Below are 22,997 nucleotides of genomic sequence, written 5' to 3' on the forward strand. Positions count from 1 at the left end.
TCAAATCCCATTATTTTATATCGATACCATCTCACTCTTTCTTACCATGGATCTTCTCTTATTATGTTATCACTCACATTTGCCACTAATCTATCCATAAAATCAACGTTCACTGTTTAAACAATTGTATCTCCTTTGTACCTCTTTAGAAATCAGAATTCATTTCATACCGTTAAATGCCCAAGGAAATCCCACAGTAGTTTCATCTCTTAATAAACCAAATCTCCCAAACTCACTCACTGTGTACAAATCTACCTCGCGACATGTCTCCATAAAGTTCACTGTTTACCACTCTTCTCAACCCCCTTTAAAACGAACTTTCACTACATATATCCATAACCCACACGACTCCTAACCATCTCCCTCCATAATTCTTTACACATCTCAAGCTGCCACTATCCACATCCTTACTTTCAATCTTTTTATTCTCACGTTCCTTAGACTCACATGATCCCTTGCCCATATTCACTTGTTTTTACGTTACTCAACACACAATCATATCACTCTTCTCATCTCATAAAACATGCTATATGTCTCAATTAAGCCATAACGATCTTTCTTTTCTTTTTCCACTATCTATCACAACCACATATAGCTCATCTCCTCCCACCAAACTCATACTCACCAAAAGGTGCCACTCACCACCCCATAAGATTGGGTGACTTACGTATCAAGACCAACATACATGTAAAACAATGCATAAAGAAGCAAAATAACCACTTTGAATTAAACATAATATGCAACAAAGTCAAAAGATAAGCATATGACCCAAAACAGGGGTCACTAGATCGAGTACAGGCCACTCGATCGAGTAAGGGACTTACTCGATCGAGTAGGTGAAGGTCAGAAGCACGTAAAACAAATCACCAGTGCTACTCGATCGAGTAACTGAGGTACTCGATCGAGTGTCCTCCTACTCGATCGAGTGCCAAGGCTACTCGATCGAGTACCCTACGCAATTCTCAACATTGTCCAGTTTTCGTAAAACAGTCATAACTCACTCGTTTCTTGGTCGATTTGGGCGTGTGACCTATCGTTAGAATCGTAAAAGGACAAGCTATCACCTCCAATTGGAATCACATCAAAATCATTTATGCATCTCAAGTTATAACAGTTTAAAGACAACTTTGTTGTAATCAGACGACATAACTATTTGATTTTTACTTTCAAACAACTTAGACAACAACCAAGCAAACAAAACCAATCCAAAACTCATAAAACCAGTATCCCTAGTCATATGTTACTATCTTCAAAAGCCAAGCAACAAATAACTCGATGCACATATATCATTCAACTTACCAATCACATATTACCCACATGTTTTTATTATATAACTTTACGTAAACAAAATTACAATTATATGACATCAAGTATCATATTCACATGTTACTAGCATAACAAAATTATAACTTCTCTTCCATCATACAACATGCTTTAAAAAAAAAAATATCATATTATCATGCAACACTTATCATCTTTTTCCACCAATTATTCATGCTCTTACTCAAACTTTCAGCTATATAAACTCGTACAACACTACCAACAACATATATGTATACATAACTCTATGTATAACTCAAATCAAACAAATTTTCCTCCCGTATCTCTATAATGCCATATCGTAAAATAACTATCATGCTTTCAATCAATAACTTACGAAATCACATCATCACCATCTTTTCTACACATTCCCATTCTCCACATACATACATCCACTGATTCATGCCACACATCACCATATAGGTACACAATTCACAAGATAAACACATAGCGATCCCGACTCATATCCCATGGTGACCGGTTCAAAATTGTAGGGCGAGTTCGCGACTTTAGGACGTCTCCCAAGTCTTTGCATTAGCTCCTACAACCTTTACCCCGGGTTCATTTTAATTGACTTCCTATATTCATTAAATTCATTGGTTACAGGTTTCAGGATCGCCCCCATACTCCAAGTGCCTTACCAGGACCACTCAGGTATAAGGATACTACCATCTCGGTTACCCGACGCAATGATAATCATAAGACAATAAGGAAACGTACTTTATTAAATAAGTTTAAGTGATTACAGAACAAAACCAACTATAAGCAAAATACAACTGTTCTCAAACTATAAACCAACTGAATGGAACTGTCTTAACAAACAAAGCGGAAGACTAAAGACTCTGATATGTGATGACTCCATCCCCAGCTAGATCCCACGCGTATCCAAGATATACCTGTCAAGCAACTGCTCACCACCCCCGAATGGATCACCACAGTTTTTAAAACATTTAAACGGGGTCAGTACTAATCACACAATTTATATAATCCAACAACACAACAAACAACACAGCTCAAACGGTCACACACACAATCACATCCACTCTAATCAATCTCCGTCACCGACTGTCCACTGGACCAGCCCTGCCAGTGGGGGACCGCAGCCGTACCCACCAAAGCCCCGCTCATCATACCGAGCGATAACCCTGTCCCATTAATGTGCACATCCCCTTCCGTGGCGGGTTCCACGAAGGGCGAAACTAGGGCGTGAAGCCACTCCCGCAAGTGACTCTACTCAGCCGAGAACGCATCTCGAGAACCAGAGACAAACAATCACAATCACAATCACAATACAACAACAACCACCGTCTGAATCAATCAACAATCACTAACTACAGCACAATCACCACACATTATGTAACTAATACTGAGTAGGGAAACCCTACCGGCAAGAACACAATCGACGGTCTCAAGCAATTTGTATCAAAATTCCTCTTCTACGAATCCTCCTCCTAGCATATAATCACATAATCACTAATTACACAAAACTACCACAAATCCCCAATTCCCAAAATTAGGGTTTAACGAAACTTAATTAAATATAACAAATTCGATACATAGATCTTACCCTCGACGCAAGGATCACAAAGATGTAAAGAACGATGAAATCCGACCTCTCAAGCTCCGGGATTTGTCAATAATGTGATTGATGCGAAGAACGTAGTTTGTTTTATCTTTGAACGTAATTAGGTTTGATAAAATGTATTAAGGAAGTGACGGAGTTGTTTATATATTCAATCGCATTATTAACAAAACCCGACAAATCATCACCCCGTAAACCGGCTACTCGATCGAGTAACTGAGGTACTCGATCGAGTGCCCCCTACTCGATCGAGTGCCAAGGCTACTCGATCGAGTACCCAACAGGTCAGAAACTATTTTAAAACGCAACACACCCTTACTCGATAGAGTAAGGCCCACTCGATAGAGTACCCAAAGACTCATAAAACCGTAGTATTACATTTTCTATATGGTAACCTTTAGTTTTTTCAGATTCCACATGGTAACCATGCATTTCAGAAAACAAAAATGGTAATCCTGTGGTGCATTAATTATAATTACCATGACCTTTAACTATAATTCCGTTAACTATGGACGTTAAGTGGTGATGTGGCATGTGACATGGCTGAATTTTGATATGACTTGGCTATTTCCCTCTAATTATTCATTCCAATTCCCTCTCTTTATTTCTCAAATTTTCTACTTCTTATTCCCTCTAGGCCTCCAATTCTCTTCAATTATTTCCTTCAATTCCGTCTTTATTTATCATCCCCTTTATTAATTATTTACTTCCCAAATTTTCTACTTCTTATTCCCTCCAATTCCCTCTTTATTTATCATCATCTCTTTATTTTGGGTTGGAGCTCAGGTAGTGATGAAGACATATGGGCAGAACGGTGGTAGCGGTATCGTCTACAAAAAATTCAACAACTTATCTATGACAACCTTGTTTTTTACCAGTTGTATATCATAATGGAATATTAGAATTCATGTATATTCTCAAAAATACGTGAAAAAGTTAAAGACAAACAAATTTCTACATAAAAGCAATGTACTCCATAATAGCTAATGGAGAGATATGAAGGCTACTACCGTAAGTATGTGAATTTTCTTTTATTATTCTAAACCCACCCTCCTAGTCTCCTACATACTACAATTTACAAACAGAACAGGTCCAGTTCCTTGTTATTTAAGACCCCACACACCGGCGAGGAATTGAATAAACCTTAACCAAAGTACGTCTGTAAGACCAGATCAGAGCACAATGACTCAAACACAAAAGGTTGCAAACTTGTAAAAAATGAGAAAAGTTAAAGGAAATTCAAGTGTGGGACTCGAATGTCTGGTATTGGAGGGAATAAGAAGTAGAAAATCTGGGAAATAAAGAGAGGGATGATAATAAAAAGGGAATTGGAGGGAAATGATAAGGTCAAAAAAAGTCAAGGACATAGCCAAGTCATATCATAACTCAGCCATGTCACACGCCACATCACCACTTAACGTCCATAATTGACGGAATTAAAGTTAAAGGTCACGATAACTATAATTAATGCACCACAGGGTTACCATTTTTGTTTTCTAAAATGCAGGGCTACCACGTGGAATCTGAAAAAACTAAGGGTTACCATATAGAATAACCCAAAATTTTATTAACTACAAATTAATTAAATTGAACACAATGAACAAAAATAAAACAATGGGGATAAATTTACTTTGAGAATGAGTTCTTCAAATCAAATTGAGGAAAATGAGAGAGAAGGATACAGAAGAGAATGAATGAGGAGAAAGAACAATCTAACCTCTATACTTAATAGTAGAAGGGGGAAGGCAAAATAGTCATAACATTATTGTTTAACCAAAAAAATTTGAATTTTGACGGAAATATGGCCTAAAAATGGTATTTGGTGTAAAATATAACCTGAGCAAATAATTTGGATGTAAATTATGGATTAAGCGTAAGTCTAATTGATAACGGGACTTGCTAAATCCCGCGCACTAGTCTACTAAATCCCGCACATTTTCCCCTTGAATTCCATAATTGCCCTTTGTCTTAAAAGATAATTAAAAAGACTTCCTTCCCTTCTCTTTTCTCAAAACCTAACCAATTCATTAAGATTTCGACAATAATGGATTGTAATTCGCGCATATGACAAGTAATTGTTCTGTTTTATCAACAACTATTTTAATACCGTGTTTTAATCGATTTGATTAATGTTTTTTTTTTATTAAAAAAGGTTATTTTTAAAATTAGGGTCCGGATTGATATTGATAACAATTACAAAATCGGGTTGTTGAAGGGGTGGTTGTGGGGTTGTCGAACAGGCCGGAGTAGGGTGGTCGAAGGCGACCAACCTGTTCATCCGCTATATCCTTACAAAACCCTAAAGAAAACCCAACTCATTCCCTAAAAAATCCATTATTTCTATTTCAATTTACCAGAAGAAATCCCATCAATAATTACCCAAAATGGTTTCCAAAAAGATGAAGAAAAACTCAATTAAATCTCTCAAAGACTGTCGTCGTACTCCGTCTCTCAACCGCAAGAAATCCCCTGTCAAATCCACTACAACAAACCTGTCATTGATGATGAATTTATGAACTTTTATGTGTTATAAAAAGGCATGGATGGGATAATGGGCGGCGGGTAAGGGTGGCCGGTGGTAGGATTAGGGTGGGGGATAAGGTTGTTGGTGTTGGTGTAATACCACAGGTTTCTAACCATGGGTAACTCAGTCGAGTTTAGCTTAAGCCGAGTATGCTGTCGGGTGTGTTAAGGTTGGGTTTTGGAACGTCAAAACTCGATCGAGTATGCTGGTACTCGGTCGAGTAGGGCTTACTCGGTCGAGTACATTCCGTACTCGGTTGAGTTGCCGGTTGATACCCGTCGTGAGGTGTCAAAAATAAATTTATAAACTCCAACTATAACTATAGCTAGCGGCAGTCGGGTCGAACCACAGAGAGGCAGACGTAATTTCTAGTTGTTTAAATTCGGTCTAAGGTAACAAAAGGTGGGGGTTTGATTGGGTTTGGTCTATAGCCAATAACAATAAAAGAAAGGTAAACTAATGAAATATATATAAAATCAAGTATAAAAAGAGGTACTAGGATGGTCGGTTCATTATAGTTTCGGCGGCAGTATATTAAACAGGTCTAAATCAAACACACGAGGCGGGAAATAAAGAGGTCCTCTCGGTCCACTCTTAACAAATAGCATCTTTCGATCTCGCTATAGGTCCCTAATATCACTAATACTGACTCTCGTCCTGAAAAGTGACTAATAATCTAAACTTTACCTATCTTTCGATCTCAGCATAGTTTAGTCATTTTAATTGGTGATCTAACAACTTTCCCTATCTTTCGATCTAATGGGTCAGTCATAAATTAAGCATCTAACTGGTCGCATGCATTCGATTCGTTAAATACAACATTAAAATCAATTAAAACGAAAGGTAACCTCACGTGGTCAGTCGATCGACCAGGTATGGCAGTTGATCGACTGACACGCGATTTCAGTCCAAGTTAATACTACGCCGCCTACGCTATAATTCCCCTACATTCTAGCACAATTGATTTAGCTACTCATGGTTATGGCGAAAATAACAATAATATTGACAATAAAGACTACTGAATTCATGCTAAAAATAGTAGAACAAACAATTAACATAAAGCGATAAAACGGTTTCGGGAACCTAACTAGCAATTCTATACTAATAACGAATAAAGATGAACTGAAAGTAGAACGGAAGGAATACCGAAAATTGCAGAAGAATAGTAACGGAATGATTAGAAGTATGAATGAAAATCCAATGCGAAAAATAATATCCCGAACCCTAATTATTAAAGCTAATGAAAACTCAATGTAAAACTGATGAATTTCTGAATAAAAACTAGATCCCTGTATCTGATGTTCTAGGTTACGTTATATAGCAAACATACGTAACACTTATTATCAAAACCTAAACATAATGGGCTTCAAGTTCCTCGATCTTCTAATTCTCGTCTAGGATAGCAGCTTGGTCGATCGACTAAGCATGGCAGTCGATCGACTGCTCTTCAGTGTACAGTAGCTTCTGGAACCCGCAGGTTGGTCGATCGACTGATGGTAGTGGTCGATCGACTGCTTGAGCTGCTACTTGACTTCTATAATCTCGTGGATTTGTCTTTTGGGCTTTGAAATGGGCACCAAGCTCATTCCTCGAGTCAATACTTCACGTCAATTGCAATGCAGGATAGTCGGGGACGGATTTAGCTCAATTTCCGTTGAATTCTTCACATTTCTGCAATAAAGCACAAAAACACGAAAGTAGACGGAAATGGGGGAAATGGTAGCTTAAACTACACAAATGAGCTCTGAAATGCGTGTAAAATGAGGTGCAAAACATCATATAAAAGACACGCATCACCGGTCTGTCGGGGTTTTATCCGCGGTTTTGATTATAATAATTGGAGAAGTATATAAAGACATCTTATCGGTTCTTAATCATTTTCTTAATCATTCTTTTAAAACCTAAACTACGTACAACTTCTCCAATCATTCTAATCATTGCTAAAACTTGATTGAAAGGGGTTTTACATCTTTCTTTCGCGTCGATCCATCGGTAAGCATCATACTTTTGTCTTTATGATCATAGGGTTGTTATGGTTAAACCCTAATCAGATTTATTGGGGGATTAGAGTAGATTTTGATTGTATGATGTGTGTATAGGTGACAAGTTCGTAGAGGAGCATTTCTGATTTGTTGCGATGATTGTTTGGATTGCGAATAAGGTAGAGTTTCCCTACTCAGTTGGCTTTATAATTAATTGATTGTTTATGGTTGATTGTTGGTATGAGATCGTTAGTTGGAATTGTTGGAGATTGGTTGGTTGAGATCGTTGGTTGGATGATTGTTGTGGAACTATGTCGGGAGATGGGTCCATACCAATGTTCGCTCTTGTGACTCTCGTCTCAAGGGGGATGTGCACATTAAGGAGTTGGGATCGCTCATTGCGATGAGCGGGGATTTGGTGGGCAAGGCTGCGGTCCCCCACTGGCGGTGTGGGTTACCTGTTGCGATAGGTAACCTGGCCGGGCTACACACCCTTTAATGTGTAGTCAGTGATTGGTAATTGTTGGAGTTGGAGTTCGGTTGATTGTATCGTTATATTTGTTTCTGTTGCGTATGTTCATTTAGTTATGCAGTTGACTGACCCCGTTTTTTGTTTTCAAAACTGTGGTGATCCATTCGGAGATGGTGAGCAATTGGCTTAACAGGTGATGATTGTTGATGATCCATGGGATAGCTCGCGGGGCGTAGATGGGTGTTGTCATCACCGAGTCGTCATGTTGTCTTAATTGACATTGGATCACTTTATGACTTTGTTTCAGTTGTTTTTTTGGTGTTGTTTTTGAGAGTTGTAAATTTTTCACATTCTTTTATTTAAGTTTGTTTCTTTATTGTTACTATGATGCATACTATCTCGGGCAACCGAGATGGTAGCACCCTTATATGCTAAGGAGGTCTTTGGTAAGACACTTTGGTATATGGGGTTGTTACAGTTGGGTGTTAGGAAAATCGTTGTATACCACTATTTCCTTTTTTTTTTTTTTTTTTCTCATTTTGCTCTCTTGGTGGGGTGAGAAATGAGGAGGGTATACTCGGAATAAAGGGCAAAAATGCGCGTGATTCAGTAAATTAGTGCGCGGGATTTAGCAACTACGTTGATAATTTACTTTAAGAATAAAATCGTAAAAAAAGTAGGTGAAACTGTGAACAATTAGATAGACGGATATATCCGTCTATAATTATAAATAGGTCAAATATGCTTAAAGTGGTGATATTTTTAGGCCCACCATACAACTTGTTGCTTGTCTTATAACTAGTGTAGCTACCCGTGCAAATGCACGGTATTTTAGATACAGATATTAGAGACTTTGATAATTAATCAAACTAATGCAGTTTACCTCTATTTTGAAAAGGGTAGAAAATTTGCGTATATAATTCAAATGAGATATTTTATTAGCCTTATTTATATAAAAGTTAAATAATGATTGATCTTATACAGTTAATTAGGAGATAAATATTGTTTAATAGTAGTAAATATAGATAGTCAACACTAATTAATTAGGAAACAAATATTGTCTATTAGAATATCACTTAGGCGGGAAATTTAAGCGGGAAAATTTGGAGATGTGTTATATTTTAGTATATAGGGGATTAAAATGAGTGCAATTTAGCCCATCTATAGCTATAGACGAATATCCCCGTCTGTCCGTCTATAATAAGAATTTGTGAATTGTTTTTTTTTTTTTGTTCATAAGAGGGCTAAACCCGAGGATTAAGGAACAAAACGGGGTGTAGTAACACCCAACAGATCTTCACGAAGAATCGTCCAAAGAGCTTCCGGGGGCGTCAAGATGCTTGATGATGGTAGACGAGTGTACTCCTTTATTAGCTCAAGAATTTGTGAATTGTGAAAGTGTAAAATGAATAGTACACGATAAAAAAATAATTTGTCTCGATTTTCCACATCCTCCACCAACTCGTCTAAGTGGTCCCACGTTCCCCTCAATTCCCTTGCCAATTTACGACAGTCTCTCCCTTCTCTTTTTATAAACCTCCGTCACCTCCAAACCCTAATTCGAAAACCCATCATTCTCCTCCCCCAAATTTCAATTCTAACACTCCAAGATCTGGATTCTCAACCTTCAATCAATCACAATCACAATTATAGTAATTCTAATAATTCATGGTATAAATTATAATGGTGGTTCAGGTCCGAGAAGTATGGGCTGACAACGTCGACAAAGAGTTTGAAATCATCAGTTCAATCATCGACGACTACCCTTTTATTTCCATGGATACCGAATTCCCCGGCGTCGTTCACCGTCACAAAGATCGCGACACTATGTCTCCAACGCTTAACTACTCCGTTCTTAAGCAAAACGTCGACGCTTTGAACATCATCCAGTTCGGACTTACTCTTTCCGATTCCCAAGGCAATTTCCCTTCCGTAGATTCCGACAAGTACACCTACATCTGGCAATTCAATTTCAAGGACTTCAACCTATCACGTGACCGTCACGCCCCCGACTCCGTCGAGCTCTTGCGCGTTAACGGCATTGATTTCGATCGTAACCTCAAGGACGGCATCGATTCTTGGCACTTCAGCGAGCTCATGATGTCGTCGGGCCTTGTTTGTAGTGAGGGTGTTGTGTGGGTCACGTTTCACGGGGCGTACGATTTCGGATACGTGCTCAAGGTGCTGACTCAGCGGCCACTGCCGAGTGAACTCCGTGACTTCACCGGGTTGATCGCCATTTTCTTTGGGGAGAAGGTGTTTGATGTCAAGTATATGATCAAGTTTTGTAACGGTTTGTATGGAGGGTTGGACCGGGTCGCCAAGACTCTTAATATCGAGAGAGCTGTCGGGAAGTCGCACCAGGCCGGGTCAGATAGTCACTTGACGTGGATGGTCTTTATGGCTATTCGCGACCGGGGGTACTTTACAGGCGGGATTGATCGGTATGCAGGATCTTATTTCGGACTTGAGGTTTCTTAGCAACCTTATTTTTTTTTCTTTCATAGGTTTTTCTTGTCACATCGTTATTTGAATGTAAATTTTAGATTGTTGGGTGTTTTCGGTGAAACTTGATCAATATAGTTATTGATTTGGCGTTTATACTTTCTGCTTGTCTTTTCTTGTTTGATTTGCTACTGTAGAGTAGCGGCATTCTGTGTACTCTTGCTTGATAAATTCTTGAAAAAATGGAAGCATTTTTATTAGGGTTTCATACGAGGTGAAGCATTTTGGTGGTTAATTTAAATCCTCACCTTCGTCCTTTCCCTTGACCTAGATTTTCCCATTCATAGGTTTATATTAGGGTTTCATACGAGGTGAAGCATTTTTATTACATTGGAGATTTTGAAGTTCTTCTATAGTAGGAGTCAAGTTTTTGGGGGTGGCTGTATGTACACGGGTGTCTGCCCCTCCTGTGTCTCTTTACCAATACTTCTTTACTTACAGAAAATTTGCTCCTTAAGAGCATAGTTTAAAAGCACGCCTTTTGCACTCCTAAGCTCAAGGTTTGCTGAGGCAGTACACTAGTTAAAACCAGTATACGACCTTAGGTCCCTGTTGTAACGGGACCTTTATTGTGCTGGTGCCCCTTTTAAAACTAAGGACTGAAGCTAATTGCGTTTTGAGTTTTCAGTTATGGAATTGTGTAAATTCTTTGCCGCTATGCTTTGTAACGGGACATGCCGTAGATTTTGCCTTGAGAAATATTTAGAAATGGTATCACCCTTTGTATTATGTTTACACAGATTTTTTTTCTTTTTTTTTTTTCCGGGATGGTACCTTGGCACACCGGTTAAGATGTTGCTTTGTGACCGTGAGGTCACGGGTTCCAGTCCTTGGAGTGGCCTCTTGCCAAAATGGCAAGGGAAGGCTTGCCCCAATTACACCCTTGTGGTGGGACTCTTCCCCGGACCCTCGCCTAGCGGGGACGCCATCGTGCACCGGGCTGCCCTTTTATGGTATTATGGGAATGCAATAGATTATCCAACTCTAACTAATTTTGGGATTAAGGCTCTGAAGTTATTGTATGGGACTGCAATATATAGCTTTGAAGCTAGCATCAATCGCTGCCATTGACACAGCCACTCTTTTATGTACCAATTTCCTATATGGGTACTTATTTTGCCATTTCAATGGATAACATGTTTCAAACTATTTTTCTGGTTCATTAATTAGGAAAATGAATCTGTAGGTGGAAAAGAAATGGACCTTTGCTGTCACCAAACTGTTTAAGATTCCCAATAAATAATTGTATACCGGTTAAAATAACTTTCGAGCACGTAGTCCACTGGGATTGGGGAAGACTTGAGGACTATGGAGCGTGGACTATTATTAAGGTTATAGTGGCACTTACGACATCTTTCTGAGACCAGATACGGTACTTGTCCAAATGTCTTGGAAAGCTTTTATGCCATGTGTTTATATTACTCCATTGTGATATGTACTCATTGTGCAATCCAGGTTTGGTAATTCTGGGTTGTTTTAAGTCAATTTTCTCAGTAATTGGCTTTAAATACCCATTGGGTAATAGCAATGAAGAGATGGTGTTATGGAGGTGCCGTGTTAACTAACTTTTGGTGCATTTTGTTGGAGTTGAATTTTCAGCTTTTTTCAGGGAAGGACTGTCTCTTGATTGTGGTTAGGAAGAGTTGTTAATTGTTATCCTAGCTTTTTTTGTCGGCTTAAGTTGTGTTTGTCTTTGTAAGGATACTCAAATATCACTTTTCCAATAAAAATAAACTTTGCATATAGTAATTGTTTGCAGATGAGGGTTCTATTGTCCTTGATTGAAGTGGCTGTGCAACCGGCAGTATAACGAACTTATTTCTATTGTTGGATTCCACCTGTTTTTGAACTCCAAAAAGTTTGAACATGAGAATATTTCGTCATATAAGCTACGAAAAGGACGTCTTCTCATACGAGGTGTTAGAGATTCACAAGTCAATAGTACCTTTTTTACTATTTGGTTTGCCAAACTAATGACTGCCCAAAATCTTTTGTTCGTTGCTACATGACTGGTGATGACCTCAAATAGTGCTGGTATGTACAGGGATCTTATTCTGGGGTTGGAGTGTAAAAATTTCCCTGGGACATGATCTGGATCTTCATGTGTTGATTGATTTCATGATCATGAATGCTTCAAGTCTTTAACATATCTTCTCCTGTTTTGTGTTTCCGTGTTTTTTTTTGTACTAATGTTTCATTGTTATAAGACTTATAACAATGATGTACTTTCTTCGGATCAACATTTAAAGAATCCTCTTATGATCTTCCCCTGGTGTTATGACCAAGTCCTGGATCTCACAGTGATAGGACCAGCGTTGTATAATTTTCTCACTTGAATGCACACCAGCCAACAAACTCACTCTGAGAGCCTGCTACGAAAGAGGAAAACGAAAAAGTAAAGAGCGAGCGTGATTAATTAGACTAGTGTTAACCCGTCCACACTGAAAAATGCACAGTATCTGCTTTTATACTGCTTTGATAGTAAATGAAGTGAAGGAAAATGTTTACGTAATAAGTAGTTTATTCCTTGTTTCTTCAAATAATAATTTGAAATGGTCAATCACTTTAAAGATGTACGTATAGATTGATTAATATGGCTAATAGGTTGTATTTTGTTTTGTGAAGTTTCAATAGTAAGTAGTTTAGCCATGCTACTGTAAGTAGTTTATTCCTTGTTTTATGGGTAGTGGGGAAATTGTACGCTGAACTTGGATCGCATGGCAGGCTGACAAGTGACTACACCACATGACAGTTTTGTATGTGTTAAAAAGCTGGCGTTGCCCAAGTTTGATAAAGGAAACCCAAAGCATTTTTTGTATTAATACGCTCTATTTGTGGAGAGGAAAGATGGGGCTGCCATGTCGACTTTTATAGCTGTGGAGCAACTAGCCACGGAGCAGTATTTGGTACTGCTTTAATAGACTTGAGAGTTCAGATTTGGCTTTCAAATATAACGAGCGAATCTTAATAAATTTTTCTTGACTGTGCTGTGTGTTTTAATTCTCTTTTGAGAAAGGATCTGCTCTTGGACTCTTGGTTCTACTCAGACTGGTGAAGGTACGGAACTTTCTACAACTGCAGGCTTTTTTAAAGTCAGATGTTTTCCGCTCGTTTCAGCATTTGAAGGCATTTTTAAATGTGGTTCTTACATGTTTATCTATTCTTAGCTTATAGAAAAAAAAATAAAATCAGATTCATGATCTTATAGTAGTTCAAAAAAGTGCGCCTTGGAAGTGACTATGCAGTAGACACAGTGAGCAAGTGATGCACTAGCTCAAATGTCTTGGGAGCCTTAGGTGCCTTTTATTACAAGGCGTCTTTATTGTTTTATGAGTAAGGCGTGGATAGCAAGGCACATTATGCAATTTCCGTATAGTTTTCTCTAGTTTTTTTATTGTGCACTTTTTTGCTCAATTATCCATCCATTTTACATCTTTATTTGTTCGTGCGGTTTGAAATTTTTATTTTAGATATATAAAGAACTCTGAGCCTCGTGATCATGAGGCATGCGCTTTCACCTCATGCATTGTCAGCCTAGGCGTATGCCCTTATCGCCTTGGTGCAGCTGACACCTTTTAAAACCAAGTACTTGTCTAAAACAGCAGGTCTCGAGGATGCTGAAGTGCAAGGCTCAGTGAGTAGGTCACCAAAATGCGTCAAGGTGAGTTAGGTGCGCGTTGGCCAATGATTACTTATGAGGTACGCCATTATGCAACTTCTATATATTATCGTGTAGCCCTTTTATTACACCTTTCATGTTGGCCCATTATACATTTATGCCTTGCTTTGTTTTTGTGTACATGTTTACCCTCTTTAAATCTCAAAAAGTGTTATTGTTGCACAACATTTTACTTTCAAAAATACAAAATTGTGTGCAACAACAATGTGCCCCATATGCATGAGGTATGCACTTTCACATCACGCCTTCAACTCTGTGTCACGGGTCATCGCCTTGGTGCACCTCACACCTTTAAAATATGCTTGGGCAAGACAATTATTCTGTATCGGCTTCGATATTGAAGGTGGCTTACTGTCTGTATGTGGCACCTATGATTTAGGTACAGTATGTGTTATGGACTTGTGGTTTAATGTGTGATATTGATGAATGAGTAGTCATTTGTGTGGATGTATAGTCTTTGTCCACTTTGATCTGCAATGAGGTTGTAATCTACAGATAAGGCGGTAAAGTGACACCAGGAACGTGCTAGATTCCTGATTAGTTTAGAGGCACAACTCTGCTTTGACAAACTGTTTTCTCTGTTATGCATATATTCAGTAGGCCTTCTGTGTTTATTCATTCCGTGGTTCATTCTAATAGAACAGATGGTCATTAGTCATGAAACTCCTTGTCTTGATAGACACCCAAACTTCCATAATTTGTGCTCATTACCTATCAATTTATTATGTACATTCTTCACATGTGGTTTAGAACCCACTTCATGCAAGCCTACACAGTTTCTTATAATGTACCGTAATTTTCTATTCTGTGACTAGAATTGATCCTCTTGACATTTACTGTGAACATGTATCGTAAGAACAGAGTCAAGTGTTCTTACTGTCATTACACTCTGGGTAAAATACTTGTTTTGCAAGGGAAAGGGAAGCAAGACTGGTGGCCTGACTCATTTCTTCATCCATGAACTCTTCACTGTTTTACTTAATTTTTTGTTTGCTTCTTGAATTGTAGTCTTGACAACAGATAGTGTGTACCTCAAGGGTGTGTTTGGATAGCAAGTGGAGGGAAAGGGAAGGGAGGGGGAAAGAGGGAAGAGAAAGGGAGGTAAGGGAAGGGGAGGGCAAATGGGGTGTGGGTGTTTGGATACAATTTCCTTCCAAATCTTGCCTATTGTGGAGAGATTTTAATTTGCCTTGGAGGAGGGAAAATGGATCCCTCCAAATCTCTCCCCTTCCATTTCTCTCTACCCTTATTTGCTATCCAAACAAGGGATTTTAAATCCCCTACTCTCCTTCCCTTTCTTTTCCCTCCAAACCCATCAATCCAAACATACCCTAAGGTTCATGAGTGGTAGTAAGTTGGCAATTTGGGTAGGCTTTTGGATAGTTGAAGTGCAGCTACTTGAAATTCTCTCACTTCGCCTGTTACCGTTTGTTGGATAAGGGAATTTGGAAGGAAAGGGAGGGAATTGATTTGGAGAGACACTTTCCTTTGTTTGGTTAGCGAAATGGAGGTGGAAGATTTGGAGGGTAAGGAAATGAATCCCTCCATTTCCTTCCCGCAATCCAAATTTAAATCCCTCCAACAAACGAAAAAGTTTGGTGGAAAGCTCTCCCATGCCATTACCCACTCTCTTTCCCTTTCCCCCCTTTCCCTTCCCTCTTCCGCCCTCCCCTACCTTCCCCTCCATATTGCATCCAAATACACACCAAGTAATTATTGATCCACTTGGAACCATGACTTTGCTTTCAATGATAATGTGATTGCCAAGGTCAGAATGTCAGCTTATTGCTCATTACAGTTTTTATCAATTGAGTTTTCTCATTTTTCTGGACAATTTTTGGTTTTCCTGTGTCTTGCTTTGCATTTTGCAATCAGCTCCTTATATTTCTCGCTAGCGCAGTGACAATCCTTTTCAGTAACATATTATATTTTCTCAGTTCAAGATGGCATTGGCAGCATTCTTTGTGTGTTAAAGAAATATCTTTGTGATGTTATATTTAAGGCACTAAACTCCTATATTTAGATTTTGCTTTGGCATATGACTTGGGTGTAATGAACACTTGGTTCGAGAAAAGACATTCTCATTTGGTGACTTATAGGAGTGGAGGAAATGCTAATCAAATTGACTTTCTTTCAGTAAGGAATGTGTGGAGGAAAGAGTACACCGATTGCAAGGTCATACCCGGGGAAATTGCCGCAACCTCTGATATCCGACACGTCAGAGCACCGGCGTATCACGTGTCGATACGATACGTAATACGACACGGGATACGTATCTGATACCCCAGAATAGGACACGACACGCGTACGGCGCAAAGGAATGAGAAAACTTGCCTATTTGCTCTCATGAAGCTCTTCAAGTATGGAGATCTTGCCCTTCACCCAGATCTGGTTACATTGGTGGATGTTCTCAGGGTTGGGAGAAGGAGAAGACATAAAAAAGTTGATGTAGTATGGGTTTGAAGACGAGATACCGCAAGAGAGAGAAAAGAAAAGAAGGAAGATAGAGAAAGTATAGAGAGGAAAGTGAGTATTGCGGCTGGTAGCACATTTAGGGTTTCATTTTTGAAAAAGAAGAGAGACGGGTAGTTCGAGGACAACTTTAAAGTAAATATCAATTAAATTATAATATTTAATAGTACTCACTTTTAATCAAGTTGTAGTATCACACATCTACACTATCACCTAGACCTGGTAAACAGATCAAGTCGTGTCGGGTTCGTGTTCGTGTCACATGTAAACGGGTCATGAACACTTCAACCCAAACCCGACCCAACTAAATTTCGTGTCGTGTTCGTGTCGACCCACTTATATAAATGGGTCATCAAGTCTCAACCCTAACCCGTTAATTTCGTGTCGGGTTTTCGTGTTTTGTCTATATTTAGAAAGTGTAAGTATATTTATGCGATGGAAAATCAAGAAAAATTAGGATTAATTTAGAAAATAGGTCATTCGTGTCGGGTTCGTGTTTAGAGAGCTTAACCCAAACCCGACCCAATTAAATTTCGTGTCGTGTTTGTGTCGACCCACTTACATAAATGGGTCATTAAGGCTCAACCCAAACCCATTTACTTCGTGTCGGGTTTGTGTCGTGTTTTCGTGTCGTGTCATTGTTTGCCGCCTCTACTATCACCCCATGTCACTCTTTACATATAAAACATAGCTACCACACGTATCCGTGTCTATAAAATAGTCAAGACACTTCTTTGACTGTATTCCCGTATCTATCAAAATTCAAAATCACGTGTCGGATACTCCGATACGTATCGGATACGATACTTCTCCCCCGTGTCCGAGTAACATAGGCCGCAATACAACATAGACTAATGGTGCTTGATTTTCGGTGTAAGAGAGACTTAGGAAGAGAAAGATAATTGGTGAGGCATGAATCAAGTGGTGGAAGCTACAAGGGGAAGACCAACAAGCGTTTTTGGATAAGGTTGGAAGTAGCAATATTTGGTCGGATTGCAAGGAGAAAGATATTGATGCAACGTGGGATTAAATTGGAGTATGTTGTAAAGGATTTGGCGAGGGAGGTGTTAGGGGAATCTAAAGGGAATAGACCATCAAGTAAGGACACATCTTGGTGGAACAATGAGGTGAGACAAGCGATAAAGACAAAACGTGAATGCTATAAGGTTTTGGGGAAATGCATGAGTGATGAGAACTTTGAAAAGTACAAGGAGGCTAGACGAGCCGCTAAAAAGGCAGTACGGGATGCGAGGGCAAAAGTTAACAAAGAAGTGTATGCCAGGTTGGACACGAGAGAAGGAGAGAAGGAGAGAAGGATATCTATAAACTGGCTCGCATAAGAGACCGAAAGACGAGAGATATTGGGAGAGTTAGGTGTGAAAGATATGGACGACAAGGTTCTATAACGAAATAAAGGCTAGATGGAGTTCTTACTTTGATACTTTATTCAATGGACATCAGGAACAAGGTTTTGGGGATGTAGAAGTAACACCAAGCATGGTTAATCGTGAATTTGTGCGTAGGATACAAAAGAATGAAGTTAGAAAGGCGTTAAGGAAGATGGGGTCAAAGAAAGCACAGGAACCGGATGGTATACCCATAGAAGTTTGGAAGTGCTTCGGGGAGAAAGGGATCGAATGGGTAACCATGCTCTTCAACAAGATTTGGAGGAGCAACAAGATGCCATCAGCTTCGAGGAGAAGCACTCTTGTCCCTTTGTACAAGAACAAAGGTGATGTTCAAGAATGTTCCAATTATCGGGAAAGCATTCTTCCGTTCTCATCACTCATACGATGAAGTTATGGGAGCGGATAATCGAGCAAAGGCTTAGGAGATGTGTAGACATCTCGGATAACCAATTTGGATTTATGCCCGAGAGATTGACTATGGATGCGATTTTTATCATGAGACAGTTGATGGAACACCATCGGTACAAGATGGACTTGCATATGGATTTTATTGACTTGGAAAAGGCATATGATAGGGTACCAAAAAAAGTACTTTGGTGGGCTTTGGCGAGAAAAGGCTGTGTCTCGAAAATATATTGACCTCATAAAGGACATGTATGAGGGGCTAGTGCAAGTGTTCGCACTAATGTTGGGAGAACGGAAGAATTTCCCATTACCATCGGGGTGCATCAAGGTTCCGCACTAAGTCCTTTTCTCTTTGCTATAGTTATGGATGAGTTGACAAGGGATAATCAGGACGACATCCCTTGGTGTATGATGTTTGCTGATGATATTGTGTTGATTTATGAGACGAAAGAGGGGGTGGAGAGAAAGTTGGAATTGTGGAGGCAGACTTTAGAGACTCGTGGGTTTAAGGCGGCGAGCAGAGTAAGGCGAGTATTTGAGGTGTCAGTTCACTAAAGTGGTGGGGTTGAGATCCACAGAGGTGGGGAGTATTATTTTCGATGGGAATGTTGTTGAGCGGTCAGATTTTTTCAGATATCTAGGATCTATTATTCAAAAAGATGGGGAGTTAGACGGAGATGTGGTTCACTGAATTAAAGCGGGATAGTTGAAATGGAAGAGTGCTTCAGGGTTTTTATGCGATAAAGATATGCCCCAGAGATTAAAGGGAAAATTTTATCGCACGACAATTAGGCCAGCCTTACTTTACGGTTCCGAGTGTTGGGCCGTGAAACATTGTCACATTCAAAAGATAAGTGTGGCGGAGATGCGTATGTTGAGATGGATATGCGGACATACAAGGAAAGATCGATTAAGGAATGGGGTGATTAGGGAAAAGGTAAAAGTGGCGCCAATAGAGGACAAGATGATGGAAAGCCGACTAAGATGGTTTGACCATGTGAGAAGGAGACCAATGGGCCTTTTGATTAGGAGGTCAAGACTTGGAGAAACAGAAAAGGTCCCTAGAGCTAGAGGAAGACCGAGACAGACATGGTTGAGAGTGATAGAGCACGATATGAGATTTCTGGGGCTTGAGGAGAGTATGGTGACGGAGAGGGCACAATGGAGGGAAAGGATACATGTGGATTTTTAGTATTTGATGTTTTTTTGACATATTTAGTGTTTTTATTTAATTTAAAAAAAATTAAATTATTTGTTCTTCTCTCCTTTATTACATTTTTTACCAACCACTTTCTTATATATTTTACTTGATTTACTTTTAAGGCATTCCGGATCCTTAATTCTATTTTGGTTTTCAAAATCGTTTTAATCTTTTATCTCGATTTAAATTTTAAGTTTTTATAAAAGAAATCCGGAATTCGATTTTAAAACCTGTAAGTTTACCTTACTATCCATTACATTTTCGCTCTCTTTTGTTTTTCATTTACCAGTTTCTATTCGCTTTTTGAGGTGTGCGTTCACCCATGGACGATTTTAAAGGATGATTCATGTCAGCCGACTCCAAATCATTTTGGGATTAAGGCTCTGATGTTGTTGTTGTTGTTGTTGTTGTTGCCGTGTCCGTGTCATAAAATTTTTGAAGTGCCGTGTCGTGTGTCCGTGTCGTGTCCGTACAACCTAGAGTGTAAGCCAGTATCATCCTAAAACAGAGCCATCATATTCAGAAGCAATTATTCAGATGGTTACTTCCAAGGGTTGTCCATGAAAAGTTCATGCATAGGCACTACTTCAATGCCTCAGAATCTAAAGCATTGAAGTGATTTGCATGTAAGGGGTCGGATGTATGTATGTAGTCGTACCCGATAAACCAAAACATCGTTTCCGGATGTCCCATAAAGAAAATCATGCCGAGATTTGCATGAGTGCATGACCAGGCACCACTTGACAATGAAGAATGTAAAACATTGGCTCGGTCATTTCTCTTCATTAGACACAATATTAAGGGCTTGTTTGGGATGGATGTAATTATTACTATAGTAATAGAGCTTAAATGAACAAGAAAATGGAAGAAAGTGCGTCTTTCCACCCTCCACAACCGCCAATACCCACCAGTCTCCTCCTATTCTTTCTTGTTTTAAGCTGCATGTATTACTCTGAAAAAGATTACTATCTTCCCAAGTGAGCCACAAGTCTCTTACTCCACTGGCATGGAGATGTGACTGTGCGAGTCTGCGCTTGTTCACTTTACAAGGAATGTTTTCCTTCTGAAAAAGATATCACTAGTCACTATAGCTCAGTATATTCATTGTTTCTTCGTCCTTACTGTCCTACAGAGTGTTCTGTGAAATTAAGGGTCTTTTTTCTGTTGAGGTTTCTTTCTATAGGAGTACGAGAACTGCCCGGCTTATATGTTAAATCTGATAAATAGATGATACACTCCGTGCCATGCTGGGAGTAAAAAGGGAGATAATCCACATTGAAGGCCTAATTCCTGGACTGGCCAGTTCATAAATTTAGGAGATAACACAAACCTTCATACTCGATCAGGAGATTGGGTCATTATCTTTCAATTCATTTATCATCATTTTTTGCCTTTTCTAATGAACTATGCTCTTTTCCTGTTACAGAAAAGCTGAGTATTAAGTACATGAAAGCTGGTAATCTTTAATGCTGATGATCTTTGCTGCCAATGGTAGTTACAGGATACTCTGTCCTTCCTGGTTATTTGTTTACCTATTCCTTTTTAGGGAATTGTTTATTTATCGTTTTCTGTTTTTTTCCCTCATACGGAGGTAGGAGTCTCGCCTGATTTTGGTAGGTCGTTTTTGACACTGATAGAATCTATGCTAATATTATTGCAGGTCACTTTACTCCACATTATACCTACAAGTCTACTTACTTGAATTCTAGTCACTTTGCTCCACATTATATCCAATTTCTTTCCAGCAAGTCTCATTATGAGAGACGGGTTGGGTCCCTCTCACAAAGAGGCAAGTGGAAGACCAAATGGTAATTCACTTGGTTTTACACTTGCCCTCCCACTCGCCTCTTTGTGAGAGGGATCTAACCCGTCTTTTATTATAGACGGATATCCCCGTCTATAATGAGAATTTGTGATTTCTTTTTAGTGTTCTCTGCATCACGTGTAAGGTGGACTATCATGGGTTTTGTTATATTTGTTTTATTTTTATTTTTATTTTTTTTGGGTGTTAAGGTAACCACATGGGTAGTTTTTTTTGATGGGTTTCAAACCCGGTCATTGGTATGAATACCATTTCTCTATTACTTTATCTGCTAAATTTGCTCACATTTATAGGTCATGGTATTTCTTACGTGTATTTTATATGGTGTAGTAAAAACCTGGAAGGTAGCACATGAATTAATTTGGTAGGGCAGATTACATAGTATATAAGGGACCTTCACAATTTTTTTTTTTTTTTTTTTTTTTGGAGTAAGGTAAGAAAACTAGATTGATTCTCTTGGATAGGACCAACTTATCTCATCCTTTCAAATGAGTGAGGTAAGTTGAAGCCACCGGCTTTCAAAACACCTCGAAAGAGTTAGACATTCATGTCCAATAGAAGCCATAAAGTCAGCAACCTTATTGGCTTCACAGAAGCAATGTTTAATTATTACTTCATTGAATGAATGAAGATCTAAATTCACATCCTTGATTATACTAGAAATTTCTCAAGGAACTTGCCAAGTACTGCGAACTGAGTTGATAACACATAAGTTATCACCTTCCACCATTATCTTTGAGATTCTTAAGTATTTAGCTGCTAAAATACCTTCTTTTAAGGCGAGGTCTTCCGCAACAAGAATACTATTAGACCCACAATTTTTTGCTCCTAACAACACGACTTTACCATTATGATCTCTTATAGAGTATCCTAAAGCAGCTTTATTCCCATCAATCTTCGATCCGTCAAAATTTAGCTTTAAAAACCCCTCTCTAGATTTCTCCCACCAAATTTCTTCTTTATTAATAGTGTCTCTAACTGATATTTCTTGATCAGGATTGTTGAGATCCTTGTGTCTAGTCTCATTCTATATCTTAATGCTATTATTACATAATAGAGTAAGTTTGCTGATATTAATATGAACATTATTAAAAATAATGTCATTTCTGTGAAACCATGCATTTCACTAGATAAAGATAATCTTAATGAAATCATCTTTTGGAACTGAGTTTTTGAGATAATTGAGTTTCATTATAAAACTTTGGTTTGCAATATTATCAAAGTTTGACAAAAATATGTTAAAGCTAATAATATGCATGTCTTGGATAACAGAACCAATCAAGGGACATTTGAAAAAGAAATGATCTTTGTTTTCAATCGGATGGTTGCATAAAACACAATCAGGTGGGACATTGATATGACTTTTAAGAAGTCTACTTTTCGTTGGGAGACCGTCAACACAAACTTTCCAAAGAAAAAATCTTAACTTTGGAGGAATATTTAATTTCCAAATCCAGTAAAATTCACATTTGCCAAGACTTTAATCGAATATACCTTGCGCTAACCAAGTTACTGTTTTGGTCGAGAAATTTCCATCCACGGATAACCCCCAAAGGAGGGTATCTGGGATATCATTATGTGGCAGTGGGATGTTAGTACTCTGATTAACAATATTATTATCCAC

At 38.7% G+C, this 22,997-nt stretch overlaps 1 protein-coding gene across 1 annotated transcript; it reads left to right on the forward strand.

Moving 5' to 3' along the window:
• The first annotated feature begins 9,419 nt into the window (after positions 1-9,419).
• LOC141592312 (putative CCR4-associated factor 1 homolog 9) lies at positions 9,420-10,483 on the forward strand. The gene has a single exon (XM_074412922.1). The coding sequence runs from the start codon at positions 9,564-9,566 to the stop codon at positions 10,359-10,361; it is 798 nt and encodes a 265-aa protein (XP_074269023.1). The 5' UTR covers positions 9,420-9,563; the 3' UTR covers positions 10,362-10,483.
• The last annotated feature ends 12,514 nt before the right edge of the window (positions 10,484-22,997 follow it).

Source organism: Silene latifolia, chromosome 7, assembly GCF_048544455.1.
Source record: "Silene latifolia isolate original U9 population chromosome 7, ASM4854445v1, whole genome shotgun sequence".
In the NCBI taxonomy this organism is placed as follows: Eukaryota; Viridiplantae; Streptophyta; class Magnoliopsida; order Caryophyllales; family Caryophyllaceae; genus Silene; species Silene latifolia.

Bases quoted from the DNA above. Each gene is read 5' to 3' on its own strand.
- LOC141592312 (XM_074412922.1), top strand. From the start codon at position 9,564: ATGGTGGTTCAGGTCCGAGAAGTATGGGCTGACAACGTCGACAAAGAG.